At 38.4% G+C, this 26,275-nt stretch overlaps 6 protein-coding genes and 2 long non-coding RNA genes across 10 annotated transcripts; 5 read left to right on the top strand and 3 right to left on the bottom strand.

The window, feature by feature from the left end:
• The first annotated feature begins 631 nt into the window (after positions 1 to 631).
• On the top strand, positions 632 to 1,622 carry LOC147918363 (uncharacterized). Its single transcript, XR_015592094.1, has 3 exons — positions 632 to 982; positions 1,076 to 1,118; positions 1,258 to 1,622. It is a non-coding gene; the product is annotated as an uncharacterized LOC147918363 (long non-coding RNA).
• On the bottom strand, positions 1,075 to 1,724 carry LOC147918362 (uncharacterized). Its single transcript, XR_015592093.1, has 2 exons — positions 1,480 to 1,724; positions 1,075 to 1,377 (listed from the first exon to the last, which is right to left on the bottom strand). It is a non-coding gene; the product is annotated as an uncharacterized LOC147918362 (long non-coding RNA).
• A 768-nt stretch (positions 1,725 to 2,492) lies between these two features.
• LOC104772087 (putative F-box protein At4g38870) lies at positions 2,493 to 3,356 on the top strand. The gene has a single exon (XM_010496736.2). The coding sequence runs from the start codon at positions 2,493 to 2,495 to the stop codon at positions 3,354 to 3,356; it is 864 nt and encodes a 287-aa protein (XP_010495038.2).
• A 7,918-nt stretch (positions 3,357 to 11,274) lies between these two features.
• Positions 11,275 to 13,702, top strand: LOC104768336 (uncharacterized). Of its 2 annotated transcripts, XM_010492283.3 has the most exons (8): positions 11,275 to 11,852; positions 11,945 to 12,027; positions 12,109 to 12,304; positions 12,396 to 12,478; positions 12,568 to 12,620; positions 12,773 to 12,820; positions 13,041 to 13,356; positions 13,455 to 13,702. In XM_010492283.3, exons 1-8 carry the CDS (start codon positions 11,672 to 11,674, stop codon positions 13,464 to 13,466), a joined length of 972 nt encoding a protein of 323 aa, XP_010490585.2. In that variant the 5' UTR covers positions 11,275 to 11,671; the 3' UTR covers positions 13,467 to 13,702. The 2 variants fall into 2 exon arrangements, with proteins under 2 accessions (XP_010490585.2, XP_010490584.2); XM_010492282.3 differs by having other exon boundaries at positions 11,329 to 11,852; positions 11,945 to 12,304.
• A 63-nt stretch (positions 13,703 to 13,765) lies between these two features.
• On the top strand, positions 13,766 to 18,183 carry LOC104768335 (uncharacterized). 2 transcript variants are annotated; one of them, XM_010492281.3, is made up of 15 exons: positions 13,766 to 14,201; positions 14,309 to 14,435; positions 14,533 to 14,684; positions 14,776 to 14,859; positions 14,951 to 15,013; positions 15,163 to 15,297; positions 15,392 to 15,598; positions 15,968 to 16,087; positions 16,303 to 16,352; positions 16,482 to 16,644; positions 16,734 to 16,868; positions 17,068 to 17,175; positions 17,257 to 17,355; positions 17,513 to 17,821; positions 17,919 to 18,183. In XM_010492281.3, the coding sequence occupies exons 1-15, from the start codon at positions 14,091 to 14,093 to the stop codon at positions 18,042 to 18,044; spliced, it is 1,989 nt and encodes a 662-aa protein (XP_010490583.1). In that variant the 5' UTR covers positions 13,766 to 14,090; the 3' UTR covers positions 18,045 to 18,183. The 2 variants fall into 2 exon arrangements, 1 of the variants encoding a protein (XP_010490583.1); XR_015593634.1 differs by having other exon boundaries at positions 13,831 to 14,201; positions 16,482 to 16,627.
• Positions 18,184 to 18,308: 125 nt separating this feature from the next.
• LOC104768333 (uncharacterized) lies at positions 18,309 to 20,305 on the bottom strand. The gene has a single exon (XM_010492278.2). The coding sequence runs from the start codon at positions 20,208 to 20,210 to the stop codon at positions 18,378 to 18,380; it is 1,833 nt and encodes a 610-aa protein (XP_010490580.2). The 5' UTR covers positions 20,211 to 20,305; the 3' UTR covers positions 18,309 to 18,377.
• A 36-nt stretch (positions 20,306 to 20,341) lies between these two features.
• LOC104772085 (uncharacterized) lies at positions 20,342 to 23,963 on the top strand. The gene is made up of 14 exons (XM_087505719.1): positions 20,342 to 20,569; positions 20,792 to 20,918; positions 21,016 to 21,167; positions 21,266 to 21,349; positions 21,441 to 21,509; positions 21,552 to 21,599; positions 21,799 to 21,939; positions 22,101 to 22,150; positions 22,259 to 22,421; positions 22,534 to 22,677; positions 22,813 to 22,923; positions 23,026 to 23,124; positions 23,212 to 23,523; positions 23,692 to 23,963. The coding sequence occupies exons 1-14, from the start codon at positions 20,468 to 20,470 to the stop codon at positions 23,794 to 23,796; spliced, it is 1,707 nt and encodes a 568-aa protein (XP_087361845.1). The 5' UTR covers positions 20,342 to 20,467; the 3' UTR covers positions 23,797 to 23,963.
• A 58-nt stretch (positions 23,964 to 24,021) lies between these two features.
• LOC104768334 (uncharacterized) lies at positions 24,022 to 25,468 on the bottom strand. The gene is made up of 3 exons (XM_010492279.3): positions 24,950 to 25,468; positions 24,319 to 24,613; positions 24,022 to 24,202 (listed from the first exon to the last, which is right to left on the bottom strand). Exons 1-3 carry the CDS (start codon positions 25,066 to 25,068, stop codon positions 24,128 to 24,130), a joined length of 489 nt encoding a protein of 162 aa, XP_010490581.1. The 5' UTR covers positions 25,069 to 25,468; the 3' UTR covers positions 24,022 to 24,127.
• Positions 25,469 to 26,275: the final 807 nt, after the last annotated feature.

Below are 26,275 nucleotides of genomic sequence, written 5' to 3'. Positions count from 1 at the left end.
GTTATATTGATGTATTTTGACTATTATCAAGAGATTTTTATACTTTGACAGCTAAATAAATATTAAGAGTTTTTTTTTGTCAACAATATTATTACAGTTGGTATGTTATATCTTTATTAATATTTACAAAAAGGCAAATATTACTTCTCAATCTACACTACATTTCTGGAATAAATGGTATGATGGTGAAATGGTGTTATTAAATTTCACTAGATATTATTAAAAGCATAAAATTAATTATATATTTAGAAGGACAAAAATGCAAAGATGGAAGAAAACTGCGGATAACACAGAGCAGCAAGAGGATATATCATCAAATAGTTTATAATATAAGTATTTATAATAAAATATACAAAACAAAATTAAAGAATCAACCAAACGTCCCATGCCTACGTCCAATATTGAATTAGTTTTTATTTTCATATATAATTATTGTCGAGATAATTGTGAATCATGCATATATATATATAACTAAAAAAAAGTAAAAATAAAATTTTTAATTTCTTTTCTAAATTCCAGAAAGTTTTCTACATACAAGTTTTTGGATACACTTTAGGATACTTCGATTTCCACTTTCGTGATGATAATCACGATAATAATAATTTGAAAATATTATAATTCTATGTGATTTCATAAGACAATATATGGTAAAAATATTTACAAGACATTAAGAACACTTAATTTAAATAAATATATTGATTAAACTAATAAAAATAATAAAAAGTGTACAAAATATATACACCAAATAACGTAACGGTTTTATAATGCTTTTGGACTACTTGATAGATAGTGTAATATGAATCCCAGTTTTAGGTCAGGATTGTTGTGGATCTGTTTGTCTTTAATCTGTGCTTATGTTCTTGTTATGTGAGGCTGGATTGATAAGAGATGATTAGCTAATCTTTTTATGTTTGATAACATTGTGTAGAACTGGATCCCAAGGCCCTGTGTATTTTCCATTGCAAAACACGACATCTCACTTGTAAGTAGCTGTAACAAAATCTTCACTTTATAGACTGTTTTTTTTGTTTTGTTAATCTGTGCTTATGTTCTTGATGTTTGCTATATCCTTAAGGTATATAAAAGCGGACCTTTCATGTTAGAATGATGCATATAATGTAAGATAATCGGTTTTTGTTTGATTACATTCTCTAGAACTGGACTCTCAATTGTTAGGTTCAGTTGTTATGTAAGATAATCGGTAATGTAAGATTGTAAGATAATCGGTAATGTAAGATTGTTATGTTCAATTGTTAGGTTCTAGAACTGGGCTCTCAGGCTTCTCATTCTCAAAGCAAAGGAAGCTATCGTCAGCGGTTCTACGGAGAGGGTACTGTTGATACGACATTGCCGTCGTCGTACTATTATGATTAGATCCTGCCGGAAAGGAAAAACAGAACAAAAAGAAGTTAAAATGTCCGACGACGTATTAAGACATAAACAAATATACAGTATTGGTATATATATATGAACACGGACCCATTGGAAGAATAGGTCGGTGACCTTTCTCGTGACGACGCATCTCCAGGAACAAAATAAGCTCTCAGATTTCATAATAAACGGTAAACAACCTACAAATGATATATAAGAAAGTAATATTTATTATTCTATTTTTAAAATAAAGAAAGTAATATTGTCTCTAGCTATATTGATGTATTTTGGCTATTATCAAGAGATTTTTCTACTTCTACAGCTAAATATTAAGAGTTTTTTTTTTTTTTGTCAACCATATTATTACAGTTGGTATGTTATATCTTTATTATTATTTACAAAAAGGCAAATACATTATTACTTCTCAATCTACAGTACATTTCTGGAATAAATGGTAATGATGTTATTAAATTTGATTAGATATTATTAAAAGCATAAAATTAATTATATATTTAGAAGGAAAAAAAATGCCAAGATGGAAAAAAACGAAGAAAACTGCGTATAACACAGAGAAGCTAGAGGATATATCAGCAAATATTTTATAATAAGATATACAAAACAAAATTAAAGAATCACCAACCACGTCCCCTGCCTACGTCCAATATTGAATTAATTTTTATTTTCAATATATAATTGTTGTCGAGATAAATGTGAATCTTCCTTATATAAGTTTAAGGAATATTGATGTATATCTACTGGTTTGTATATAAGGGAAAGTGTAACAAGTCGTTCAAATAATTTATGTTCTGAATAATACGACCATAATAAATATTGCAACCTAACTTATGGAGATGGAAGAGGATGAAAGAATGTGGATCCATATGGATCTCGTGGTAGAGATACTCTCAAGGATGCCCGTGAAGAGCCTTATGAAGTTTAAGTGTTTATCGAAAGAGTTTTCAAGGATAATTCATAGTCGAAACTTTGTCGACTCATGCTTGTCTTGTTCCTCGAGTCGGTCACGTCTCTTGTTTTTTTTCCGCAACTCTAAAACTAACACGCTTGTTTTCTTCTCAGCGCCTCATCGATCGACTTGTGCTATAGCCCCAACCCGACATGATATGATATTCCGTGGAGGAGTTAATGTATCTTTCACGTCTCCTCCGGTCCGAGGTTTGATGTTGTGCGCTATTGGTCATAATCAACTTTTTATATGTAACCCAGCCACGAGACAAACCCTAAGCTTACCTCAAAACCTAATGTTGGTGGAAAGAGACAACTTGACAGAGTTACTGATTTTAGGATACGATCCAATATTTGATCAGTTCAAAGTATTGTGCATATGGGACTACCCAAATGCACGCCCAAGTACGTATCTGCAGTTTTGGGTTTTGACGGTGGGACAAGATGGTAACATGTGGAGAAAGATACAAGGCATGCCTCCTCATCTTTATCCCGTTACGAGTTCCCACACGTGTGGCCATGGTGGTATATGCATAAATGGCGTTTTATACTTTAAAGCTTACTCATGTACCCCAAGTCGTCACCATCTTACTCTTACTAAGCATGTTGTGAGTTTTGACCTCAACACTGAAGTATTCAGTCTTGTGAAACCCAATGATCATCTCTGCTGGGTGTCTAGGCTAATAGACTTTCAAGGGAAGTTAGCTTTTATATCTCGTGTCAAAATGGACTGCACAGTTGAGTTTTGCATCTTGGAAAACAAGGAGGAATGGTCGTCGAAAGTTTTTCATTTACCTTGGACACAAAGCTACTCTAAAGATTATATGAAAACTTCCGCCTCCGTGTTGGGCATCCATGACGGTGATATTGTTTTCACACCGCAAGGTGAACTTGGTTATACATGGCATCTTAGCTTGGAGAAGAGGACTGTTAGGAAAGTCCTTTACGAAATTCCTATTACTAAACCATATCCTCTAGCTTTTTTTTTCGCAAACCATGTTGATACTACTATATCATTGTAATTTGAGACGGTGTTTTAATGCGTTTTCAACTTCTAATTACTGCACCAGTTGGATTTAAAATTCCTTTCAACAAACATGGTTCTCTCTGGCTTGTATTTGTCGTACCCGACGTAGTCAGTGTGATACAGCGGTGGCATTGTATGTTGGGTGGTCAAGACAGCATATGAATTTTAAAACAAAGGGCCTCGAGTACACCATATTTTGTTCGTTTAATCATCTGCCATTTTTTTGAACAAAAATGAAAAACAAAAAAAAACAACTGCCATTTTATCCAAACGTGCAGAGCAATAAAAGATCGTACGTGTTAGCTAGTAGTATTGACTAAAAATATATCTTCCACCAAAAGATTGAAAACACAATTTATTATTATTTGTGAAGAGAATATATTAACGTTTGAGACGATGGATTAGAGAAGTCGATTTTACGAGACTCGAGGGTTATATCATCAAATATTTTATAATAAGATATACAAAACAAAATTAAAAGAACCACCAACCACGTGTAGAATATGAGAACTGATAATTCTATTCATTAGGAGAATACATATTTATACATCACGGTAATCAGGTTGTTAAGATTGTAATCCAAGGAGTCTTGGAGATTACGTTAGCTAAACAAGATAAAGACAAATGAAAGATAATCCTTATCTACTCTAATACACCCCCTCAAGATGGACGTCGGTAACAGTGACCAATCTTGGTAGAAAGATCAAGAAAGCGAGTACGAGGCAGTGGTTTGGTTAGAGCATCCGCCAGCTGATCAGCCGAGGGAATGTAAGCAATCCGAAGCGTCTTCCCTTGAACCTGCTCCCGAACAAAATGATAATCAAGAGCGAGGTGCTTCATGCGCGAGTGAAAAACAGGGTTGGCCGAGAGATAAGTGGCGCCGATGTTGTCGCAGTAAAGAACAGGAACATTGACCAAGTTGAGACCGAGTTCAGCCATAAGGGAAGTAAGCCACTTGACTTCTGCAGCTGCCGCCGTGAGAGCCCGATACTCAGCCTCAGTAGACGAGCGAGCAACACCAGTTTGTTTCTTCGAGGACCACGAGACAGGCTGATGACCCAAATAAGCAATGTAGGCACCCGTTGAAGTGTAATCATCTCGATTCCCAGCCCAGTCAGCATCAGAGTATGCATGAAGATTGAGAGGCGACTTGGAGGAGAAGAAAATACTCAAGTTTGCGGTGCCAGCAAGATACCGAAGCACTCGTTTTACTGCTTCCCAATGAAGAGTTCGGGGCTGATGAATATACTGAGAGAGTCGATTCACGGCAAAGGCAATGTCTGGCCGAGTTAGTGTGAGATATTGAAGACTGCCAACCGTTGCCCGATAAACAGAGGAATCAGGCAGTATATCACCGAAGGAGAGAGTAAGAACTTCACCAGAAGACATCGGAGTGGCGACTGGTTTGGCATCAGCCATGTGTGTCTTGCGGAGCAAGTCTGTGATATATTTGGTTTGTGTGAGGTGCAACCCATCCTTGGTGCGGTAAGCTTCCATACCGAGAAAGTAAGAGAGTTCACCAAGGTCTTTCAACGAAAATTTAGCGGCAAGGAGAACAGTGACACTCGTGATAGCAGCCATAGAGGTGCCAGTGATGATGATATCATCAACATAAATGAGCATGTAGACAAAGGAATTGCCAGAGTGTTGAACAAACAGAGATTCATCTGCAAGTGACTTCTTGAAACCGATACTCACAAGAAAGTCTTTAAGGGCAGTGTACCAGGCACGAGGCGCCTGCTTTAGCCCATAGACAGCCTTATTGAGTCGACACACGTGATTTGGCTTGTCCTTATCTATGAAGCCTGGTGGTTGGAGCATATAAACCTCTTCTTCAAGCGGACCCTGCAGGAAGGCATTATTGACATCAAGTTGTTGAAGAGGCCAATCTGACGCAACCGCAGTACCAAGAACTAGACGAATTGTAGCATGCTTGATAACTGGGCTAAATGTGTCATGAAAATCAACACCAGGCCGTTGATGGAAGCCTTTGGTGACAAGGCGAGACTTGTACTTCGCGACCGAGCCATCCGGATTTCGTTTGATCCTGTAAACGCATTTGTTACCAACGATGTTAGTAGCAAGAGAACGATCAACAAGATCAAAGGTGTTGTTTCGAATGAAGGGATTATATTCTGTGCCCATCGAATCCCTCCATTTATCATCTTTAAAGGCTTTTGTGAACGTCTCAGGTTCCACCTCGGTCAAGACATTGTGAAGTCCATACTTCGTATTTGGTTTCTTGATGTTGTTCTTAGAGCGAGTTGCCATGGAGTGAACATTTGTCTGAAGAGGTGGTGGCAATGTAGACTCCGTTGTAGCTGGGGCAACAACCGTAGCAGGGGAGACTGCAGATTCCAAGTCATGAGATGGTTCAGAGACGTCGACTGCAGGCGAAGGAACAGGACACAGGAGAGTGGCCAAGATAGGTGTTTGCGGAAAGATTGGAACAAGGGATGCGGAAGCATAATCAGAGGAAGTAGTGTTTGGAGAAGGAGGTGGTGTTTGAGCTGAGAGACGAGGGAAAGGAAATACCGATTCAACAAAAAACACATGGCGAGAGATATATACACGTGATGTCTCGACATCAAGGCAAATATAACCACTTTGAGTGAGAGAGTACCCCATGAACACACACGGCTTGGACTTTGGCGTGAACTTATGTTGACCATACGGCTTGAGCCACGGGTAGCAGAGACATCCAAACGAGCATAGCTTGTGATAGTTCGGAATTGGAACAGCTTCTGATAAGGACATTCAGCCGCCAAATTTGAAGTGATGAGACGGTTGATCAAGTAGACAGCCGCAGCAAAAGAGTAAGTCCAATAGATGTTTGGTATTTGAGCGTGAGTAAGGAGAGAAAGACCCGTTTCCACTATGTGATGGTGCTTCCGCTCTGCCATTCCGTTGTGTTCAGGTGTGTGTGGGGGACTTGTGAGATGTGAGATGCCATGACTTGCAAGGAACTGTCGGAGTCCAAGGTACTCGCCACCATTATCAGAGAAGAGTGTAGTGATTTTAGTGTTGAATCGGTTTTCGACTAGTGATTTAAAAACAGGAAATATTTGAGCAAGTTGAGATTTCGTTTTGAGGGGATAGAGCCAAGTATAGCGAGTGTAGTGATCGACAAAGATGACATAATACTTGTATCCATCAATAGACATAACAGGGGATGTCCAGACGTCTGAGAAGAGAAGCTCTAATGGACGACTGGAAGTGAGAGAAGAGGTTGAAAACGGAAGCTTGTGACTTTTATTGATAGAACATGAATTGCAAAACAATGAAGTAGAAACCGAAGAAGAACTTGGTAATGAAAATTTAGCTAACATAAGGCGAAGTGTTTGGTTGTTTGGGTGTCCTAAACGAGAATGCCAGTCCGAAGGAGACGACTTTATTGTTGAGAAAGCTGAAGCAAAAGGTTTGGAAGCAGAAAGAGGCCACTCATACACCCCCTCATTGGCCTTGCCTTTGAGAAGTGTTATCCCCGTGTGTAGGTCCCTCACCTGAAAATCATATGGACAAAGTTGAACCATGACATTATTGGTTTTGCATAATTTGTTAACTGAAATGAGATTTCGCTGCATTTCAGGTACACATAAAACATTCTGCAAATGAAGTGGTTTCGAGTGAGAGGGAAACGAGACAGAACCAGTGTGAGTAACGGGAAGCCCTGTGCCATTACCAATCATGACCGAGTCATTGCCAGTATAAGGTGTTTGTAGTGACAGATTGTTAAAGTCACTGGCAATGTGATGAGATGCGACACTGTCAAGCAACCAAGGTGTCAAGTCAGGGTGTGAGCTCCCTGTGGTGTGATGTGCCTGTGGTCGCCATTGTGGTGAAGGGAGAGGCAGATGAGGGGCATGCGGAGACCAGGAAGAAGAAGGAGCAGGCCCACGGTACTGATCGAACTGTGGTGCAGGGTAAGGTTGTTGCGGTGATGGAGAATGGTACTGTGGACATCGCTTAGCACCATGGCCTTGAACTCCACATATCTAACACTTTCCAAGATAGGGTCGCGATGGTCGATAACCACCACGGGACGGGTTGTAACCACCACGAGAAGATGAACCTCCACGAGAAAATTGTGTCGTATTAGCAGTTGCAGGAATCGAGAAATCACCTTGCCCTGCAGCTTTGAGAGTATTCTCTCTGTTGAGAAGCTTCTCATGCAGCTCATCAATGGCGATGGGTGTGTCTCGACCTTGAACCATTTCAACAATGGCTCTGTAGTCGTTACCAAGACCACTGGTGATGTAATCAAGCAGATCTTCATGAGGTAAAGGGTCACCAAGTAGCGCAAGACGATCGGACTTGTCGATGATGCCACGCATGTAGTCACTCACGGTCTTGGTTCCCTTGTGAGATTCCTTGAGTTGATCCTTGATTTGGCGTACATGAGAACGAGATGGTTTCCCATAAGTGTTGGTGAGGGTCTTCCAGATGTCAGAGGATGTGGTGGCACGAGCAACAATTGCTTGAACAGGAAGTGAAAGAGATCCGAGCAGAACACTGAACAGAAGTTTGTCCTGGCGTTTCCAGGCAGCAAAGTTGGGATTAGGTTGATCAGCAGCGGTGGCAGTGTTGATTGTTGCCGGTGGTGTGTTGTCTTCATCGGCAATGAAGCAATGAAGCTCATGTGCTTCGAGAAGAGATCGGATTTGAAGACGCCAGGTGATGAAGTTGGTTGGAGTCAGTTTGGTGATATTGCTCATGTTGAGTGAGATCAATTTCTTTTGAGGTTCTGAGACATTGAAAACAGGGGCTGATTTAGAGGAAGTAGAGGATACTTCAGACATGATGAGAGAAAGGAAGAAGTTGGGCAAAGAAGAAGAAGATAAACGTGAGTGCAAGAGGAAGAAGAAGAAGAAGAGAAGGAAGAAAGCGGCGGAAAAAAAATTTTAGGTTAGGATTAGATGCTCTGATACCATGTAGAATATGAGAATTGATAATTCTATTCATTAGGAGAATACATATTTATACATCAAGGTAATCAGGTTGTTAAGATTGTAATCCAAGGAGTCTTGGAGATTACGTTAGCTAAACAAGATAAAGACAAATGAAAGATAACCCTTATCTACTCTAATACCACGTCCCATGCCTACGTCCAATATTGAATTAGTTTTTATTTTCAATGTATAATCGTTGTCGAGATAAATGTGAATCTTCCTTATATAAGTTTAAGGAATATTGATGTATATCTACTGGTTTGTATATAAGGGAAAGTCTCACAAGTCGTTCAAATAATTTATGTTCTAAATAGTACGACCATAATTAATATTGCAACCTAACTTATGGAGATGGAAGAGGATGAAAGAATGTGGATCCATATGGATCTCGTGGTAGAGATACTCTCAAGGATGCCCGTGAAGAGCCTTATGAAGTTTAAGTGTTTATCGAAAGAGTTTTCAAGGATAATCCATAGTCGAAACTTTGTCGACTCATGCTTGTCTTGTTCCTCGAGTCGGTCACGTCTCTTGTTTTTTTTCCGCTGCTTTAAAACTAACACGCTTGTTTTCTTCTCAGCGCCTCATCGATCGACTTGTGCTATAGCCCCAACCCGACATGATATGATATTCCGTGGAGGAGTTGATGTATCTTTCACGTCTCCTCCGGTCCGAGGTTTGATGTTGTGCGCTATTGGACATAATCAACTTTTTATATGTAACCCGGCCACGAGACAAACCCTAAGCTTACCTCAAAACATAATGTTGGTGGAAAGAGACAACTTGACAGAGTTACTGGTTTTAGGATACGACCCAATATTTGATCAGTTCAAAGTATTGTGCATATGGGAATACCCAAATACACGCCCAAGTACGTATCTGCAGTTTTGGGTTTTGACGGTGGGACAAGATGGTAACATGTGGAGAAAGATACAAGGCATGCCTCCTCATCTTTATCCCGTTACGAGTGCCCACACGTGTGGCCAGGGTGGTATATGCATAAATGGCGTTTTATACTTTTAAAGCTTACTCACGCCCTATTACTACGCATGTTGTGAGTTTTGACCTCAAAACTGAAGTATTCAGTCTTGTGAAACCCAATGATCATCTCCGCTGGGAGTCTAAGCTAATAGACTTTCAAGGGAAGTTAGCTTTTATATCTCGTGTCAAAATGGACTGCACAGTTGAGTTTTGCATCTTGGAAAACAAGGAGGAATGGTCGTCTAAAGTTTTTCATTTACCTTGGACACAAAGTTACTCTAAAGATTATATGAACACTTCCGCCTCCGTGTTGGGCATTCATGACGGTGATATTGTTTTCACACCGCAATTATAGGTGAACTTGGTTCCACATGGCATCTTGGCTTGGAGAAGAGGACGGTTAGGAAAGTCCTTTACGAAATTCCTATTACTAAACCATATCCTCTAGCTTTTTTTTTCGCAAACCATGTTGATACTACTGTATCATTGTAATTTGAGACGGTGTTTTAATGCGTTTTCAACTTCTAATTACTGCACCAGTTGGATTTAAAATTCCTTTCAACAAACATGGTTCTCTCTGGCTTGTATTTGTCGTACCCGACGTAGTCAGTGTGATACAGCGGTGGCATTGTATGTTGGGTGGTCAAGACAGCATATGAATTTTAAAACAAAGGGCCTCGAGTACACCATATTTTGTTCGTTTAAACAACTGCCATTTTTTTGAACAAAAATGAAAAACAAAAAAAAACAACTGCCATTTTATCCAAACGTGGAGAGCAATAAAAGATCGTACGTGTTAGCTAGTAGTATTGAGTAAAAATATATCTTCCACCAAAAGATTGAAACACAATTTATTATTATTTGTGAAGAAAATATATTAACGTTTTAATCTGTGAAGATTTGGCTTGTTAATTAAAACCGGAATAGTTATATCATTTTCTTTACATATAGTCATATAGACTGTACGATAAAATTGAATAGTGGTCGAACGGACGAACAGATAAATAAAAAGTACACAGTTAAAGAAACGTCTCGATAGTGAGAGATCTCCCTCCCTGTGTGTGTAATGCTGTGTAATCTCGCCGTTATCTTAAGATATTCTCTGTAATTGGCTAACAAAAGTTAGATTAAATTATATAACATCAGAAGGGAAAAACTAAAACAAGCAACGTTTTCGTCAGACTTATTAGCAATATGAAGAAAAATAAAAAAATAGTATGCCTAGTTTTCTACTTGACAATGCCCGAAGTAGTATGCCTAGCTAGTCTTTTTGTTATTAGCTTTCCGGCAAAATCGACCTATTCCATATTGTTGACAAAAATGTTTGACATATGTGGTTTTATAGAAGAAAAAAAAGGTTTGACGTTTGAGACGATGGATTAGAGAAGTCGATTTTACGAGACTCGAGGGTTATTATCTAAGAACACGGCTACAAAACAAAGAGTACAACAGACGAATTAAACATAATATATAACAAAAAAATTACAAATAAAATTTTAATTCTTTTCCAAATTCAGAAAGTTTTTGTAGAAACGTTTGTACGTGTTTATTATGTCGAAACACACTGTTCATATTTCTCATTTTAAGTATATATTATTTCATATATAAGGAATTTGGTTAGACTCGCCCGTTAACCTTGCTGGTAATTAAAAAAAGAAAGTCATACACGAACACGATGATGCGTTTCCCACATTGATTTCAAGGGTTATAATAATAAAAAAATAATCTGGGATTTTTAGTATTTATTTGTTTGTTAAGACTAATAAAAATGCTTTATGTTTGTTTAAGGCAAATTGGAAAAATGATTGAATCATAGCCATATACTGTATGATTTAAATGCCTGAAAAATTTGATGGCTCGAAGCCGAAAATTAAAAAATTTGGTGGAAAATAAAAAAAATACTCAACAAATCTATCTCGAAGGGTATCCTTGAAGTCGCAACCAAAGCCTTAATCCAAATAGTCCAGTGGACTTTTCACGTAAACTAGTTTTCTAAAATAAATATATAGACAAAAATAATAAGATTCTTTAAAAAACCCTTTTAAGCCCGAGCTCGTATCAAATCGATCTCTCTCTCTCACACTCGCTTGTGAAATCCCTAAATCTCCAAAAAAAAAAACCCTCTTCTCTTCTCTGTGTCTGAAGACGAAATACACAGTTCAGTTATTTCGATCTTGAGCAACCGTTAGCAACAGAGATACAGAGATTTCTTGTTTCTTTGAATCTTGATTCTTGATTCAATCCTCCCTAAGTATAAAAACCTTTTTTCAAAGAGCCATGACTTCTCTATCTCATCCAAATTTGTTCTTCTTCCAATTCCCTCTTCGTAACAAACACCTTCCTTTACAATTCTTCTCCTTTTACGAAGATCACGAGCACAAGAATGGAGGAACAACAGACTCCGGTCTATGTATGGGGCTTCGGTAGCCACATCTCGGAATCGGCCTTGTTCGACTTCTTTGGTAGTGGGCCAACTACAACGTTAGCGTCTGTTACGCTTCACCGAGATGCCATGAACAACTCGCTTCGCCGAGCTACTTTGATGTACGGAGACATAGACGAAGGTGCGTTGATGTTGATGTGTGTCCAAGTTTATGCTTTCGGTTAACTGAGGATAATTTCTGAATTTATCGCCTTCTCCTCCATTGCGTTGCAGCTAAAGCTGTAAGTAGAGCTCTGAGTGGACTCCCCCTCGGCCTTGGAGAGATACACATGTCATTAGAGTGTTTTCCCGAGGAGGCATGTTTCGTCTTCTTCTTTCTTTACCCCTTACCTCTTCTTCTTTGTCTTTACCTTACTACCTCTTCATTGTTTTCACAGGAAATCCCTCCGAGAGTAGAGGAGGAACAGACTCCAGTCTATGTATGGGGCTTCGGTAGCCACATCTCGGAATCGGCCTTGTTCGACTTGTTTGATAAAGAGCGAAAGACATCTCTAGCGTCTGTAACGCTTCACCGAGATGCCATGAACAACTCGCTTCAACGAGCTACTTTGATTTACAACAGCAAAGTCGAAGGTTTTTTTTTCAAATTTGTCCAAGTTTCTGCTTTTGTCAACTTGTTTCACTTGCAATCTCTGAATTTATCGCCTTCTCCTCCATTGCACAGCTGAAGTTGTAAGTGTGGTTTGGAATCTACAATCCCTCGATGTTGGGAAAATACACACCTCTTTAAAGTCTTTTCCCGATGAGGCATGTTTCGTCTTCTTCTTTCTTTTATCATTTCTTTACCCCTTACCTCTTCTTTGTCTTTACATTTACCCCTCTTCTTGTTTTCACAGTCAATCCCTGCGAGAGTGGTTAGTAATCAGATGATGACGACAATGACGCCATTGTAAGTTTTGCAAACCCTTCTTAATTCTTACTTCCTCTTTTCTTTAGATCAAGATCAGATTCTCTATATCCTTTTAGGAAGAAAACAAGGAAATTTGATGATAGAATTATCCATGTAATATTGTTATCTAATCTGTTTCTCTTGGATAACAGTGGATTACAAGCTTCTGTGCCACTACAAAGCTACCCCACGTATCAATTGTAAGATCATTCTTTTGGACTACTTAAAGATGTTTTAATTGTAATATGAATGCCCGTTTTTTTTATAGAATGATCCATGTAATCTAATCTGTTTCTCTTGGATAACTAGAACTGGAACTGGATTACAAGCTTCTGTGGCACTACAAAGCTACCCCACGTATTGATTGTAAGATGCTTATGTGCTTATGTTTTTGTTGTGTTTTTTTTTTTGTTTTTGCAGGTTCCCTGTGCCTTTGCCAAGAAGAGTGTGGGTAGAAAATAGAAGAGAACAGATAAGGGAAGGGATGGACAGGAAATCCATTTGTTACGTTAGTAACTTTCTATATGAATTGGAAGAAGCTAGCTTAAGAGACATCTTCCAACATTGTGGGGAAGTTCAGTTTTGCAAAATCAGGAGAGATCCGTTTACTGGAAGGAGTAGAGGTGATGGGTTTGTTGAGTTTGTAACTCCTGAAGCCGCCTCTGAAGCAATCAAGTTGGATGGGACATTCCATCATGGCAGAACAATATATGTCAGCTATGCCAAATCAAAGAAGGTATGAATCACTTATTCTGACTTTTCTCTAAGTGTATCTTATCTTGCACTCTATGTTTATTAGTTTCACTCACACTCTACTTGACTCTTATGCTATAGGTATCTACTTGAAGAGAGTCTCGTGTCCTGAAGTGTGCTTTAGGTGAGATGAAATCAGAGAAGTGACAAGAATGTTGTGAAAACTTGAGGATGGAGACGACTTTTAATTCTCGTTGTATGTACTATGTGACTATTTTTTCTTCTTAAAAACATGATGATGTGTAATGTCAAAAACAGGAAATCCCGTTACACCAAGCAGTTTTTGAAAATGATGAGAGAAATATTATTGCAAGTTTTAACAAAACAAATCAGTACTACTAAAATAAAAGGGGATTGGTATTGAAAAGTAAATGATGGCCAGTACTGAATTCAATGAGCTTGTGACTTTCTCAAGACCTTTAGTAGAAATTACTGTAACAAATAGTATTAAATTCTCAAATATGTACGACTTTGGTTAATTCATCTATCTGTATATATAAAAAGGGTACGACGACTTTGGTCTCCCATAGCCATCATCTCCTCTTCTAGGTTTCGGAATTCCTCCTATAATTCCTTGGAACCTTCTTCCTGATTCTCCTCCTATAATTTCCTCGGATAAACGAATTTGTGTCGATCTCTTTGCATTTGATTTTGGCAATTGGATGTACAGAGAAGCCGATTGGGAATTGGGATCTTTGTATTGCGATTGACATTTGAATGATAGCTGCGATGGACCTTAATGCTTCACCCCAACCCGAAGAAGACGATGAACCCTTTAAGAGACGTCATGAAGATCGAATTGAATCTGCAGTTGAGATCGCAAGACGGGTACTTTACATTTACCCAAATCCATTTATTATCACAGCCCCACTTAACATTAGACTCTCTCTATTTCTAATAGATTACGTTGTTAATCTTTTGGTGTGTGATCATAGGAGCGTGAAGAGCGAAAGAAACGAATGAGATTTGACAGGCCAACCCGAAACTCTCAGCCTGTCTTCCGTGATCAGTCTTATCACAACAGAGATACTAGAGTCTATGACCAAACCAAGATCCCTCAAGGTGTTTTCATTATTACAGCTTCTGTTACTTCCTCAAACGACGTTAATACTAGGTTCATTGGTTTCATTAAGTATGGTTTTTTTTTTTTGTAATAAAGGTTGGCTAGATTGTCCTGGGTTTGGTCTGGAGATAGGATGCATTATTCCTTCAAAGGTTCCCCTTAGTGAATCTTACAACGAACATGTTCCTCCTGGCAAAAGATACTCTTTTAAACAGGTGGTCCGTAACCAGAGAATTAATGGACGAAAGGTATGTTTTTGTTTTTGTTTCCCTTTAGCATGTATCAATCTTTTGTTTCTTTGCTATGTAACTCTCTAAAATCATGGTTTCTTTTTTTCAGCTTGGTCTAGTGATTGATCTTACTAATACTACTCGTTACTATCCTACATTAGAATTAAAGAAGGATGGCATCAAGCATGTTAAGGTGATTCATCGAATACTTTTTGTTTTTGTTGTTTGTATCATCTGCACCAGCATAATTAGCTGATTGATTTATCATCTTTTTCTTGTTGTAGATTGCATGCAGGGGTCGTGATGCTGTGCCAGATAACGTTTCTGTAAACAACTTCGTCAACGAGGTACTTGTTTCCTAAGTTCAGTTCCTCTTCTTGACTGACAAAAAAAAAGTCAATTCATCTTGAAGTTTATTATCTCCTCTTGAGCTGAGTTTGAATTGATGCACAAACTTATCTACTGTTGGTAGCTCATTTGAGGATACTGTCTTCAGGTTATTCATTTCATCCTTAATCAAAAACACGCAAAGAAATACATCCTCGTCCACTGTACTCATGGGCATAATCGGACAGGGTTTATGATAGTTCATTATCTTATGCGCTCTACACCAACGATGAACGTTACACAGGTTTAATTCTTTCTTTCACATTTGTACTTGTTTACTCGTTGTATTGATCCTGTTTAGAATTTTGAGATTCTTACGTCTGTGTTGTCTTTGGCAGGCATTGAAAATGTTTTCTGATGCCCGCCCACCTGGGATTTATAAACCGGATTATATTGATGCTTTATACACCTTTTATCACGAAATAAAGCCTGAGAGTGTCACTTGCCCACCAACTCCTGAATGGAAGAGATCTGCTGAGCTTGACCTTAATGGTGAAGCTGTTCAAGATGATGATGATGATGATACTCCGCCTGACCCTGTTCAAGTAAGCGTGGTGCAATCAAGTGCTTATTGTTTATTAAGATCTTGAGTTTAACACTCATTTACAGAAATATCCGTTAGAATTAATATCCTGCATGCTTTGTTAAGCTCTTGCTCTTGTTAAAACAGAGCTCATAATCTTATTGCAGCTTCATTACTGTTGTTTCTAGGTCATTTATTTACTTCTTCGTGATCCTGGAAAATAGCGGTATCATCTAAAAAAGATATACTGTTCTTAAGAATATCTTTGTGTGCATATTGATGGGTGTAGTTGAGTCTTTCATAGCTGACAAAGTTCATAAAGTGTCGATCTCATTTTGCTTGAGTTATCTAATGGGTCTGTTGCTGATCTTGCTTTTCTTTACTGTTTCAGGAAATCGATCAGGAGAATGTGAAGATGTCGAATGATGACATTCTGGGTGATGAAATACCCCATTATCAGGAGGAAGCTTACCGGCAATTCTGTTATAAGATGCTTATGATGAATACCGGGGTATGAGTTTGAACTGCTTATTTGTTATTCCTTGTTTTTTTCTCTCTATGCTCTCTTATGGAATATTATGTTCAGCCTAATGTTGTTTCCTGTGTGTATACTTCATTAAAATTCATGCTAAATGTTTGTTGAGACTAATGCAATAATAGAAAGCTTCAGTGAGTGTTATAATGTGATCTTTAATCATATAATGGATTAAAACTTCTCTGATCCAGGGAAGAGGATTTATGCAGTTCCCAGGTTCGCACCCTGTGTCTTTAGACAGGTATGACTCTCTTCTCTACTTTTGGTATTGCATACAAGGAGGATTTAGCAAGTTTATGTTCTGAATTTCAGAGGTTCATTAGTCGTAGTTTCTCAATGTAGTTAAATCTTACACTTTTTGCATACACAGGGAGAGTTTACAACTTTTGAGGCAGCGGTATTATTATGCAACATGGAAGGCAGATGGAACACGTTATATGATGCTCTTAACTATAGATGGGTGCTACCTGATAGATAGGAGCTTTAAGTTTCGGAGGGTACAGATGCGTTTTCCCTGTAAGCACTCAAATGGAGTGAGTAGTTTTCTGTCATTGCTTTTAGGCCTTCTGTGTCGATATCTAAAACCTGTGAATTACTTGACATATTTGGTTTTGGGTGGTAGGGGATGTCTGATAAAGTCCATCACTACACTTTGCTTGATGGAGAGATGGTCATAGATACCCCGACAGGTGAACAAGCGAGGAGGAGGTACCTCGTATATGATATGGTAGCAATCAACGGCGAATCAGTTGTAGAGGTTGGAACTGTCGTTCCCTTATTATTATTTTCCTTGGAATGAGTTCATTAGCACGTGAACTTAGCATTCAGTATTTATCTAACCGAGACTATGTCCGAGTTGTTTTCCAATATGCCTCTGTCGTGTTCACTTAGTATCAGCCATTGTCACGTATTATAGATATTAAAGATAACTTACAGTTGATTTAAACATGTACCAGCGGACTTTTTGTGAGAGATGGAACATGTTTGTGCGTGAGGTGATCGGACCTCGTGGAGCTGAGAAGCTTAGAAGTCATTGCTACAGATATGACCTTGAGCCTTTTGCGGTGAGTTGAATTTTCTGTCCCACGCCATATTTTGCTTCTCCTTTGTATAAATTGTTGGTAAAATTATTGTTGTTGCCCCAGGTACGCATGAAGGGTTTTTGGTTACTTTCTACTGTTGAGAAGCTTTTGAAGACTACCATTCCATCGCTTTCGCATGAAGCAGATGGTCTGATATTTCAGGTAACCAAGGGATGTTTATATTCTAGGTCTGAATAGATATTTGTTCCTGGATGCAGACGGATACAATTTTATGAGATTAGTAAATCTTTTTTCTTGGAGAAAGTAGGAAGATTGCATTACTTGAGCTTGACTTGCATTTGGTTTTATGGAGTATTAGGGTTGGGACGATCCTTATGTTCCACGAACTCATAAAGGTCTATTGAAGTGGAAGTATGCAGAAATGAACTCAGTAGACTTTCTATTCGAGATGGGTGAGGAAGAGGGGCGTGGTTTCCTCTTCTTGCATGAAAGAGGGAAGAAAAAACTTATGGAAGGATACGTGGTTGAGTTTAGAGATGATTCGGACTTGTCAAGTTACAACGGGAAGATTGTAGAGTGTTCATGGGATAAGGATAAGAAAGTTTGGGTTAGCATGCGGATCAGAGTTGACAAAACGACACCAAATGATATCAACACTGCTCGGAAGGTCAGTTGAATGGGTTAAATTTAATGTATGGCTTTTGTCAAATGGACTCCCTATATGATTTCTCAGCAAAATATGTGATGTTGTGAAAACAAAATAGGTGATAAAGAGCATAAATGATAACATCACTGAGGAGGTGTTGCTTCAGGAAATAAAAGAGATCATCCGTCTCCCAATGTACGCTGACCGCATACGAAACGATAGTCAGGTCGCACGCCGCAAGTAGAGATATTATATCCTTAGTGTTGCTTTTACAATCGTAGAACTAATTTAATAATGCATGGTTTTGGGGTACATTGGTTAACAGGTTTTACTTCTCTCATACGTTATAATATAGCTAAATCAATTTGTTTTGTTTTAGTCAATAACCAAATCCATCAATCTAGGTAGTTTTGAATCTACAATACTACAAAAAAAAAAGGTTTCTTTTATCCCGGAAATAATGAGAAAAGGAGGGTATTTACAAAAGTAAAAGATGTTAATGCAAGGATACAAATTTCTAAATCTAAATCTAAATCGTTCTGCTATACCTCAAACATGGAAACTCTACCAATAGCATTCACAAGGCTTTGCGGTTTGCATGCTTGCCGCGTTTAGCAGCTTGTGTGTCCATATGGATGCGCTCGGCGTACATTGGTAGACGGATAATCTCTTTGATCTCGTCCAGCAAAACCTCCTCCGTGATGTTGTCATTTATGCTTTTTATCACTCTAAAAGCGGCTATGGTGTCATTTGGTGTATCTTTGTCAACTCTGATCCGCATGCCAAGCCATACTTTCTTCTCCCTATCCCATGAGCACTCTACAATCTTCCCAGAGTAACTGGCCGGGTTTTTCCAACAATCACCGCTAAACTCAACCGAATAGCCTTCCATAAGCTTCTTCCTCCCACGTTCATGCAAGAAGAGCCTTCGGTGCCCATCCTTGGTCATCTCAACCAGAAAGTCCACCGAATTCTTTTCCGGATACTTCCACTTCAGTAGATAATTATTGGCTCGGGGTTTATAAGGATCGTCCCAACATTGGAATATTATGCCGTCCGCTTCATGTGAAAGCGAGGGAATCAACTCCTTGAAAACCTTATCAAGAGCAGAGAGTAGACAAAAAACCTTAATCCGTACACCAAAAGGCTCCAGCTCGTATTTGTACCAATGATTTGTCAACTTCCTCTCATCATTACGGGGTTTGATCACCTCTCTTTCGATTATATTCCATCTTTCGCAGAAAGGAAGCTCTGTTACTGACTTCCCGTTGATTGCTACCAAGTCATACACGAGGTACCTCCTCACCTGGCGGCCATCGGGAAGTGTATCCACAACCATCTCTCCATCAAGCAACGTTTTATGATGCACTTCGTGATAATCACTACGAGGGAACCGCATGTGTACCTTTCTAAATCTGAACGCCCTGTTTATCAGATAACACCCTTCTTTAGTCAAGAGCATCATATACCGCGTTCCATCTGCCTTCCATGTCGCGTAATAGTACCGATGCCTCAAGAGTCGCAGCTGTTCCCTGCCTAAGGATACAGGGTGCGAGCCAGGGAAGTACATAGATCCTCCACTTGTTGAATCGATGTTAAGCATCTCATAACAGAATTTCTGGTACTCTACCTCCTGGTCTGAGGGTATGTCATCCCCTAAAATGTCATCGTCGTGGAGATCAAGCCTCTTCCATTCATGAGTGGGTGGGCAAATATAACTCCCAGGCTTCACTTCTTGATAAAAAGTGTAGAGAGCGTCAATGTAATCTGGTTTGTAGATACCGGGCGGGCGGGCATCGGAAAAGGTTTTCAACGCCAGTGTAACGGTCATCATCGGCCTAGAGCGCATAAGGTAATGAACAATCATGAAACCTGTGCGATTATGCCCGTGTGTGCAATGAACGAGAACATACTTATTTGAGCGGTTATGTTTCTCGAACTGATAAACCTGACTGACAAAGGTGTTTACAGAGGAATTATCTGGCACAGCATCACGGCCAGAGCAAGGGATCTTAACATGCTCGATGCCCTCCTGGCTTAACTCTCTACTAGGGTGATAGTAACGAGTTGTATTGGTGAGATCAATCACGAGACCAAGCTTCCTTGTATTATTATTAGCTAACCACTGTTTAAAAGTGTAGATGTTGTCAGGATGAAGAGCATCGCTGTAAGAGTCACTGAGGGGAACCTTTGAAGGAATGATGCATCCTATGTTCTGACCAAAACGAGGACAATCTTTCCACCCCTGAGGGATGGTGATTCTAGTCTGATCACCCAAAACTGGTTGTGGATTGTTGTTGTTGTATACCCTCGCCCTTTTCCTATTGTCGTCCCAGAGTTCGGTTCCGTATTCGACACGTCTCTTACAGTCAAAAGACCTCCTCTCTGCTTGGACTTGCGTAGCAATCATTCTCTAAGGGTTTGTCTGATATCCCTAAACCAAAGCTTTGAATCGATATAGATTGAGAAAACACAGAAGTTGTCCTATTTATTATGGGTTATTGAAAGTCGGCGTTACATGGGCCACACCTTCTTTTCTAAATGGGCCTTGTGGCCACACTGATCCACCGAGACAGCCAGCAATCTGCGAGTAAATAAAACAGGATTTTCTTTGAAAAATCATCTTTCTACCGATCGAATTGACTACTTTCCTGAATCATAGCTGCGATGTACCTAAATGCTTCACCCAGGCCCGAAGAAGACGATGATCCTTTTAATAAGAGACGTCTTGAAGACCGAATAGAATCTGCAGTTGAGATCGCAAGACGGGTACCGCACATCATTGATTGATTTTCTACATTCTTCAACACGGAAATATCCATAATCAGAGACTACTTAGTTAATTACAATATGAAATCAATACTAACTGGATGATATCATATTAATCAACCAGAGACTAATTAGTTAATTACAATATGAAATCAAGACTAGTTAGTTAATACTAACTGGATGATATCATATATTAAGTTATCTTTTGGTGTGTGATCATAGGAGCGGGAAGAACGAAGGAAACGAATGAGATTTGACAGGCCAACCCGAAACTCTCAGCCTGTCTTCCGTGATCAGTCTTATCACAACAGAGATACTAGAGTCTATGACCAAACCAAGATCCCTCAAGGTGTTTTCATTATTACAGCTTCTGTTACTTCCTCAAACGACGTTAATACTAGGTTCATTGGTTTCATTAAGTATGGTTTTTTTTTTTTGTAATAAAGGTTGGCTAGATTGTCCTGGGTTTGGTCTGGAGATAGGATGCATTATTCCTTCAAAGGTTCCCCTTAGTGAATCTTACAACGAACATGTTCCTCCTGGCAAAAGATACTCTTTTAAACAGGTGGTCCGTAACCAGAGAATTAATGGACGAAAGGTATGTTTTTGTTTTTGTTTCCCTTTAACATGTATCAATCTTTTGTTTCTTTTCCCTTTGCTATGAACCTCCCTAAAGTCATGGTTTCTTTTTTTCAGCTTGGTCTAGTGATTGATCTTACTAATACTACTCGTTACTATCCTACATTAGAATTAAAGAAGGATGGCATCAAGCATGTTAAGGTGATTCATCGATTATATTTTGTTTTTATCGCTTGCATCATTTGCACCAGCATAATTAGCTGATCGCTTTATCTTATTTTTCTTGTTGTAGATTGCCTGCAGGGGTCGTGATGCTGTGCCAGATAACGTTTCTGTAAACAACTTCGTCAACGAGGTACTTGTTTCATAAGTTCTCTTCTCTTCTTCACTGACAAAATAAGCTGTTCAAGATGATGATGATGATGGTGAGGCTCCGCCTGGCACTGTTCAGGTAAGCGTGGTGTGCTTATTTGAGCTCTGAAGTTTAACAATTAACACACAGTTACAGAAATATGCATGCATGCATTTTTAAGCTTAAGATGTGCTCTTAATGATTTTAATCCGTTCTTACAATTATCTTTGGGTGCATATTATTGATGGGTGTGTGGATCTTGTCTTTCTTTTACTGTTTTACTGTTTTGTTGTTTCAGGAAATCGATCAGGAATATGTGAAGATGTCAAATGATGACATTTTAGGTGATGAAATACCCGATTGTCAAGCGGATGCTTACCGACAGTTCTGTTATAAGATGCTTTATACAGAGGAAGAAGAACTTAAGAAAATTATTGGGGTATGAATTTGAGCCTATTTCTTTTTGCCTGCATATGTCTGGTTCATTACAAGCATGCTAAACGTTTGTTGAGACTTGAGACTAATGAATAGCAGTAGTAATGTAAGCTTCAGTGATCTCTTAACCGTTAATTAACTAGATTAAATTTTTCGATGATCCAGAAAAAAGGATTTACGCAATTCCCAGGTTCGCACCCTGTATCTTTAGACAGGTTTGTTTGCTCTTTACTTTCCATATTGCGTACAAAGAAAGTGGAGATACAATGTTTCTCAATGTAGCTAAATCTCGAGTCTTGATGCTTTAACTTTTCCACACGCAGAGAGAGTTTACAATTTTTGAGGCAGCGTTACTATTATGCGACATGGAAGGCAGATGGAACACGTTATATGATGCTCTTAACTATAGATGGGTGCTACCTGATAGATAGGAGCTTTAATTTTCGGAGGGTACAGATGCGTTTTCCCCGTAAGCACTCAAGTGAAGTGAGTAATTTTCTGTCATTGCATGCTTAATTAGAGGCCTTTTAATTGTGTCAGATAACTTAGCTATATTTTTGAATATTTTTCTCTGACCTTTTTTGGTTTTTGGTGGCAGGGAATTTCTGATAAAGTGCATCATTACACTTTGCTTGATGGAGAGATGATTATTGATAATCCAAAGGGTGATCAAGAAGGCCAGGCAAGGAGGAGGTACCTCGTATACGATCTGGCAGCACTCAACGGCGAATCAGTCGTGAAGGTTGGTACTATAATTATTACATCAACATGCTTTGGTTTTGGTTCCCGTACGTGTTATATCTATTTCAATATTATTGTCGGGTATTATAGATACTAAAGAAAAACCTCAACTGATAATTTTAAAAATGAACCACAGCGGACTTTCTGTGAAAGATGGAACATGCTCATGAAAGAAGTGATCGCACCCCGAGATGGTGAGAGGGGGATAAGTAGAAATTGTTACAGATACGACCTGGAGCCTTTTGGAGTGAGTTTCATGTTCTGTCTCATTCCATATATATATATATATTATCCTTTTCACTTGTAAAAGTTTTTTTTGGTTAAAACTTTGTTTGTTGTTACCCTGCAGGTTCGAATGAAGGGTTTTTGGTTACTCTCTACTGTTGAGAAGCTTTTGAAGGTTACCATTCCTTCGCTTTCGCATGAATCAGATGGCCTAATATTTCAGGTAACCAAGGGATATATGTTTATATTTTTCATTTTAGGTGTCTTGTTTCCTGACATATATATATTGGGTTTTGTGGACTAATAACAGCGTCGGGACGACCCCTACGTTCCCCGAACCCATGAAGGTCTTCTGAAGTGGAAATATGCGGAAATGAACTCACTTGACTTTCTGTTCGAGATGGATGAGACTGATGGGCGAAGAATGCTCTTCTTGCACGAAAAAGGAAAGAAAAAGCTCATGGAAGGCTATTCGGTTGAGTTTAGAGATGATGACTCGAACCCGGCCACTTACTCCAGAAAGATTTTAGAGTGTAGGTGGGATTCAGAGAATCAAGTTTGGGTTTACATGCGGATCAGAATGGATAAACCTACACCAAACGATATTGAGACCGCTCGTAAGGTCGGTATATTTAATGATCTTATTCTTGTATATAAAGATCAACAGAAAATTTATAGAATAACCTAATAACTCTATAATTAGTAATAAAATTAGCTAAGAAAATAAGAAATGTAGAATAAGTATAGCACTGATAATGCTGATATGTTTTGTTTATCTGTATAAAAATAGGTGATAAAAAGTAAATATAACCGACAACATCACAGAGGAAGTGCTGCTTCAAGAAATAAGAGAGATCATTCGTCTCCCAATGTACGCAGACCGTATCGGAATTGACAGTCGAGCGGCTGTGACACGCCGAAGGTGACAAAAGTTTATTAATTTGGGTACTCTCTCATACGCTTTCATTTGTGGAGAGATGATTTGATATTTTATCTATCTAGATTTTTATTAGTAACAATAATATTCAACAGTTAACAAATAACACTAGTATTTACGAGTTATGTCGAACTTATAATACCTTTCTCGGCCTTTTGGATAATAATAATATTAGGCTTCGAGTTTGCGATGTCAAACAAATTTTATTTTCTTGGCCATGAAATAAAATTCTTAGTCCAACTAATACATTCGCATATGATATGATATTATTTTATTTCCCGTCAAGTGTTTAGGCCATACACGTGAAGATTGCTTCTCCCAGCACGTGTCCTTCAATCGCATCGAGCAATCTCTCTTTCGTCACCTGAGCCACCCATATGACATTTATCAAACCAACTCTTCATAAAGTAATTACTACATATATATCATAAACAAACTTGATAAATAAATAAAAGCCAAACGACGTTGTTTTATAGTTACCGTATGACCAAGATTTGGTTTATCATCGAGAGCCAAGAGCTTGAACTGGTAACGGTGATCGTGACTAGGCATGAGGGGACCACGCCATCCCGGAATCTTGTGGTCATTATTCCCTTCCCGGATACCAGCGGTCTGCTCCTCCTTGCCGGAAAATGCTTCCGGAATACCTTTCATCTCCGGCGGTATGTCAACAACTACCCATATCGTCCATGGGACTAGCGGTCCACTAGGATCTGGCGCATCTATGTCCTCCACCACCAAGGCTAGTGATTTCGTACCTTCTGGAACGTTGTACCTACATAACCCACGAAATCATTTTGAAATGTTGTTTTAGACTAAGATACGTCACATGGCCTACAGTCGATAATTCATGTTGACAATATAATGAAGAATGAGTTGACCAAAAAAAATGAAACCAAACTACGAAGCCTTTTATGATAACTGATTAACTGATTAAATAAATAAATTCTTTTTCTTATAACTATAGTTTTTTTTTTCCATGGTTTTACGTAAACATTAATAATCTTGCATAGAGCGTTATAATTCATCATTGAATCACCATCGTATATGGTAACAAAGTCATAAATTAAAAATATATATATATATAAACTGCGATTATATAGTTATATACCATTCAAGAGGAGGAGAGATATCCTTCTTAACACCTTGACCTCCCTTCGTATACTTTCTCGGCAGCTTCCCATCATTATCTATCGTCGGCGAAACCAGCCTGAACTCATCACTCGACATTTTTTATTTTCTTCCTTTCTTTTTGATAAACTTGATGATTTATTGGTTTTATATCTCTCTTTCTTTTATACTAATCCTTACTTACAAATATCTCATCGTGTTGTTTATATTACTGATTTAAATGGATCTCTACGTGTACAAAGTACAATGACACTTCGCCGACATGAATGTCTCGTGGCATAATTGGTATTATGGAAAGGGTCTGGAGGAGACGTGTAGGTTGTAGATTACACCGTGGTGCGTTTGCGAGACGACTTCTGGCACAACACCATATTGGGCTCTAGAGGGCCTTAACTTTTTTTTGTTTTCCACCTAATTACTATAATGATTTTTTAGATGTTCACAAATTAATGGGATGGATGTGCGTATGTATTTTTCTTTTTCAACTCCGTGATGAATCAGTTTACACCATGTCACACAATATCTAATATATAATAAAATATACATACAAAACTAATCGCGTGTGCACAGAGAACATCTTCTAATTTTACTGTGTCTGAGTCACCATGCGGCTGGAAAGGTGTACCAAAATAAATGCAGACAGTAACATGAGTCCATCACCATCACCAAAATCCAAAACTTCGCTTTCACATTTATTTACTTATGTAACTACTACTACACGTCTACACCTTTATTAATTTATTAACTTTTTCTCCTTAGCTACGTGGATTTAGTTTGGCAAGATAGGTCTATAACCATCCATTAAATTTAAAACATTTGATAATTCAAACTAATTAGTTTTGAGATCATAACACTGTTTAGGCCAAAAATAACTTAATTACACTATATATGCATGTATAACATAAGATTTTTTTCTCTCGAGTTCCTATTTCATCTGTTATTTTTCTACACATTTATCTCTAAGATTCAGTGTTTAAAGTTTACACTACACAGTAATTTAAAATCGTTAGCATTTTACACTTGTTCAAATCGTATGTTTATGCTTTCTTTTGTTTAATTATCTATTATTCGTTCTTTCGTAGGAACTAGCAACTGGGGTTAGTTACGTTAAATAGGCGATTTGAGGAAAATAATTGAAGAAAAAGAATAAGTCCGATTTTTTGTTATCTCACGTAAAACTAACGTCTCGTTCACTCAACAGCTGAGATGACAGTTTACCACTTTACCTATCTCTCAATTAAACCTGTATTGATTATTAGTTGTTTCTTTTAAATACAACTTAAGAAATCATTGTTTGAAATTTCAT

The sequence above is a fragment of the Camelina sativa genome, chromosome 20 (assembly GCF_030686135.1).
Source record: "Camelina sativa cultivar CO46 ecotype springtype chromosome 20, ASM3068613v1".
Taxonomy (NCBI): Eukaryota; Viridiplantae; Streptophyta; class Magnoliopsida; order Brassicales; family Brassicaceae; genus Camelina; species Camelina sativa.
The sequence above is the reverse complement of the archived record's forward strand: the minus strand, read 5'-3'. Positions and strand labels throughout refer to the sequence as shown.

Excerpts from the sequence above, each read along its gene's own strand:
- LOC104768334 (XM_010492279.3), bottom strand. The coding sequence starts at position 25,068 with ATGTCGAGTGATGAGTTCAGGCTGGTTTCGCCGACGATAGATAATGAT. Across the intron at positions 24,614-24,949 it reads ATCTCTCCTCCTCTTGAATG|GTACAACGTTCCAGAAGGTA; the intron begins GTATATAACTAT and ends TGGGTTATGTAG. Across the intron at positions 24,203-24,318 it reads AACCAAATCTTGGTCATACG|GTGACGAAAGAGAGATTGCT; the intron begins GTAACTATAAAA and ends TGGGTGGCTCAG.
- LOC104772085 (XM_087505719.1), top strand. The coding sequence starts at position 20,468 with ATGTACCTAAATGCTTCACCCAGGCCCGAAGAAGACGATGATCCTTTT. Across the intron at positions 21,940-22,100 it reads AACTTAAGAAAATTATTGGG|AAAAAAGGATTTACGCAATT; the intron begins GTATGAATTTGA and ends TCGATGATCCAG. Across the intron at positions 22,422-22,533 it reads CCCGTAAGCACTCAAGTGAA|GGAATTTCTGATAAAGTGCA; the intron begins GTGAGTAATTTT and ends TTTTGGTGGCAG.
- LOC104768333 (XM_010492278.2), bottom strand. The coding sequence starts at position 20,210 with ATGATTGCTACGCAAGTCCAAGCAGAGAGGAGGTCTTTTGACTGTAAG.
- LOC104768336 (XM_010492282.3), top strand. The coding sequence starts at position 11,672 with ATGGAGGAACAACAGACTCCGGTCTATGTATGGGGCTTCGGTAGCCAC. Across the intron at positions 12,305-12,395 it reads TTACAACAGCAAAGTCGAAG|CTGAAGTTGTAAGTGTGGTT; the intron begins GTTTTTTTTTCA and ends TCCATTGCACAG. Across the intron at positions 12,479-12,567 it reads TAAAGTCTTTTCCCGATGAG|TCAATCCCTGCGAGAGTGGT; the intron begins GCATGTTTCGTC and ends TTGTTTTCACAG.
- LOC104772087 (XM_010496736.2), top strand. The coding sequence starts at position 2,493 with ATGATATTCCGTGGAGGAGTTAATGTATCTTTCACGTCTCCTCCGGTC.
- LOC104768335 (XM_010492281.3), top strand. The coding sequence starts at position 14,091 with ATGATAGCTGCGATGGACCTTAATGCTTCACCCCAACCCGAAGAAGAC. Across the intron at positions 16,869-17,067 it reads ACGGCGAATCAGTTGTAGAG|CGGACTTTTTGTGAGAGATG; the intron begins GTTGGAACTGTC and ends AACATGTACCAG. Across the intron at positions 17,356-17,512 it reads CAGATGGTCTGATATTTCAG|GGTTGGGACGATCCTTATGT; the intron begins GTAACCAAGGGA and ends ATGGAGTATTAG.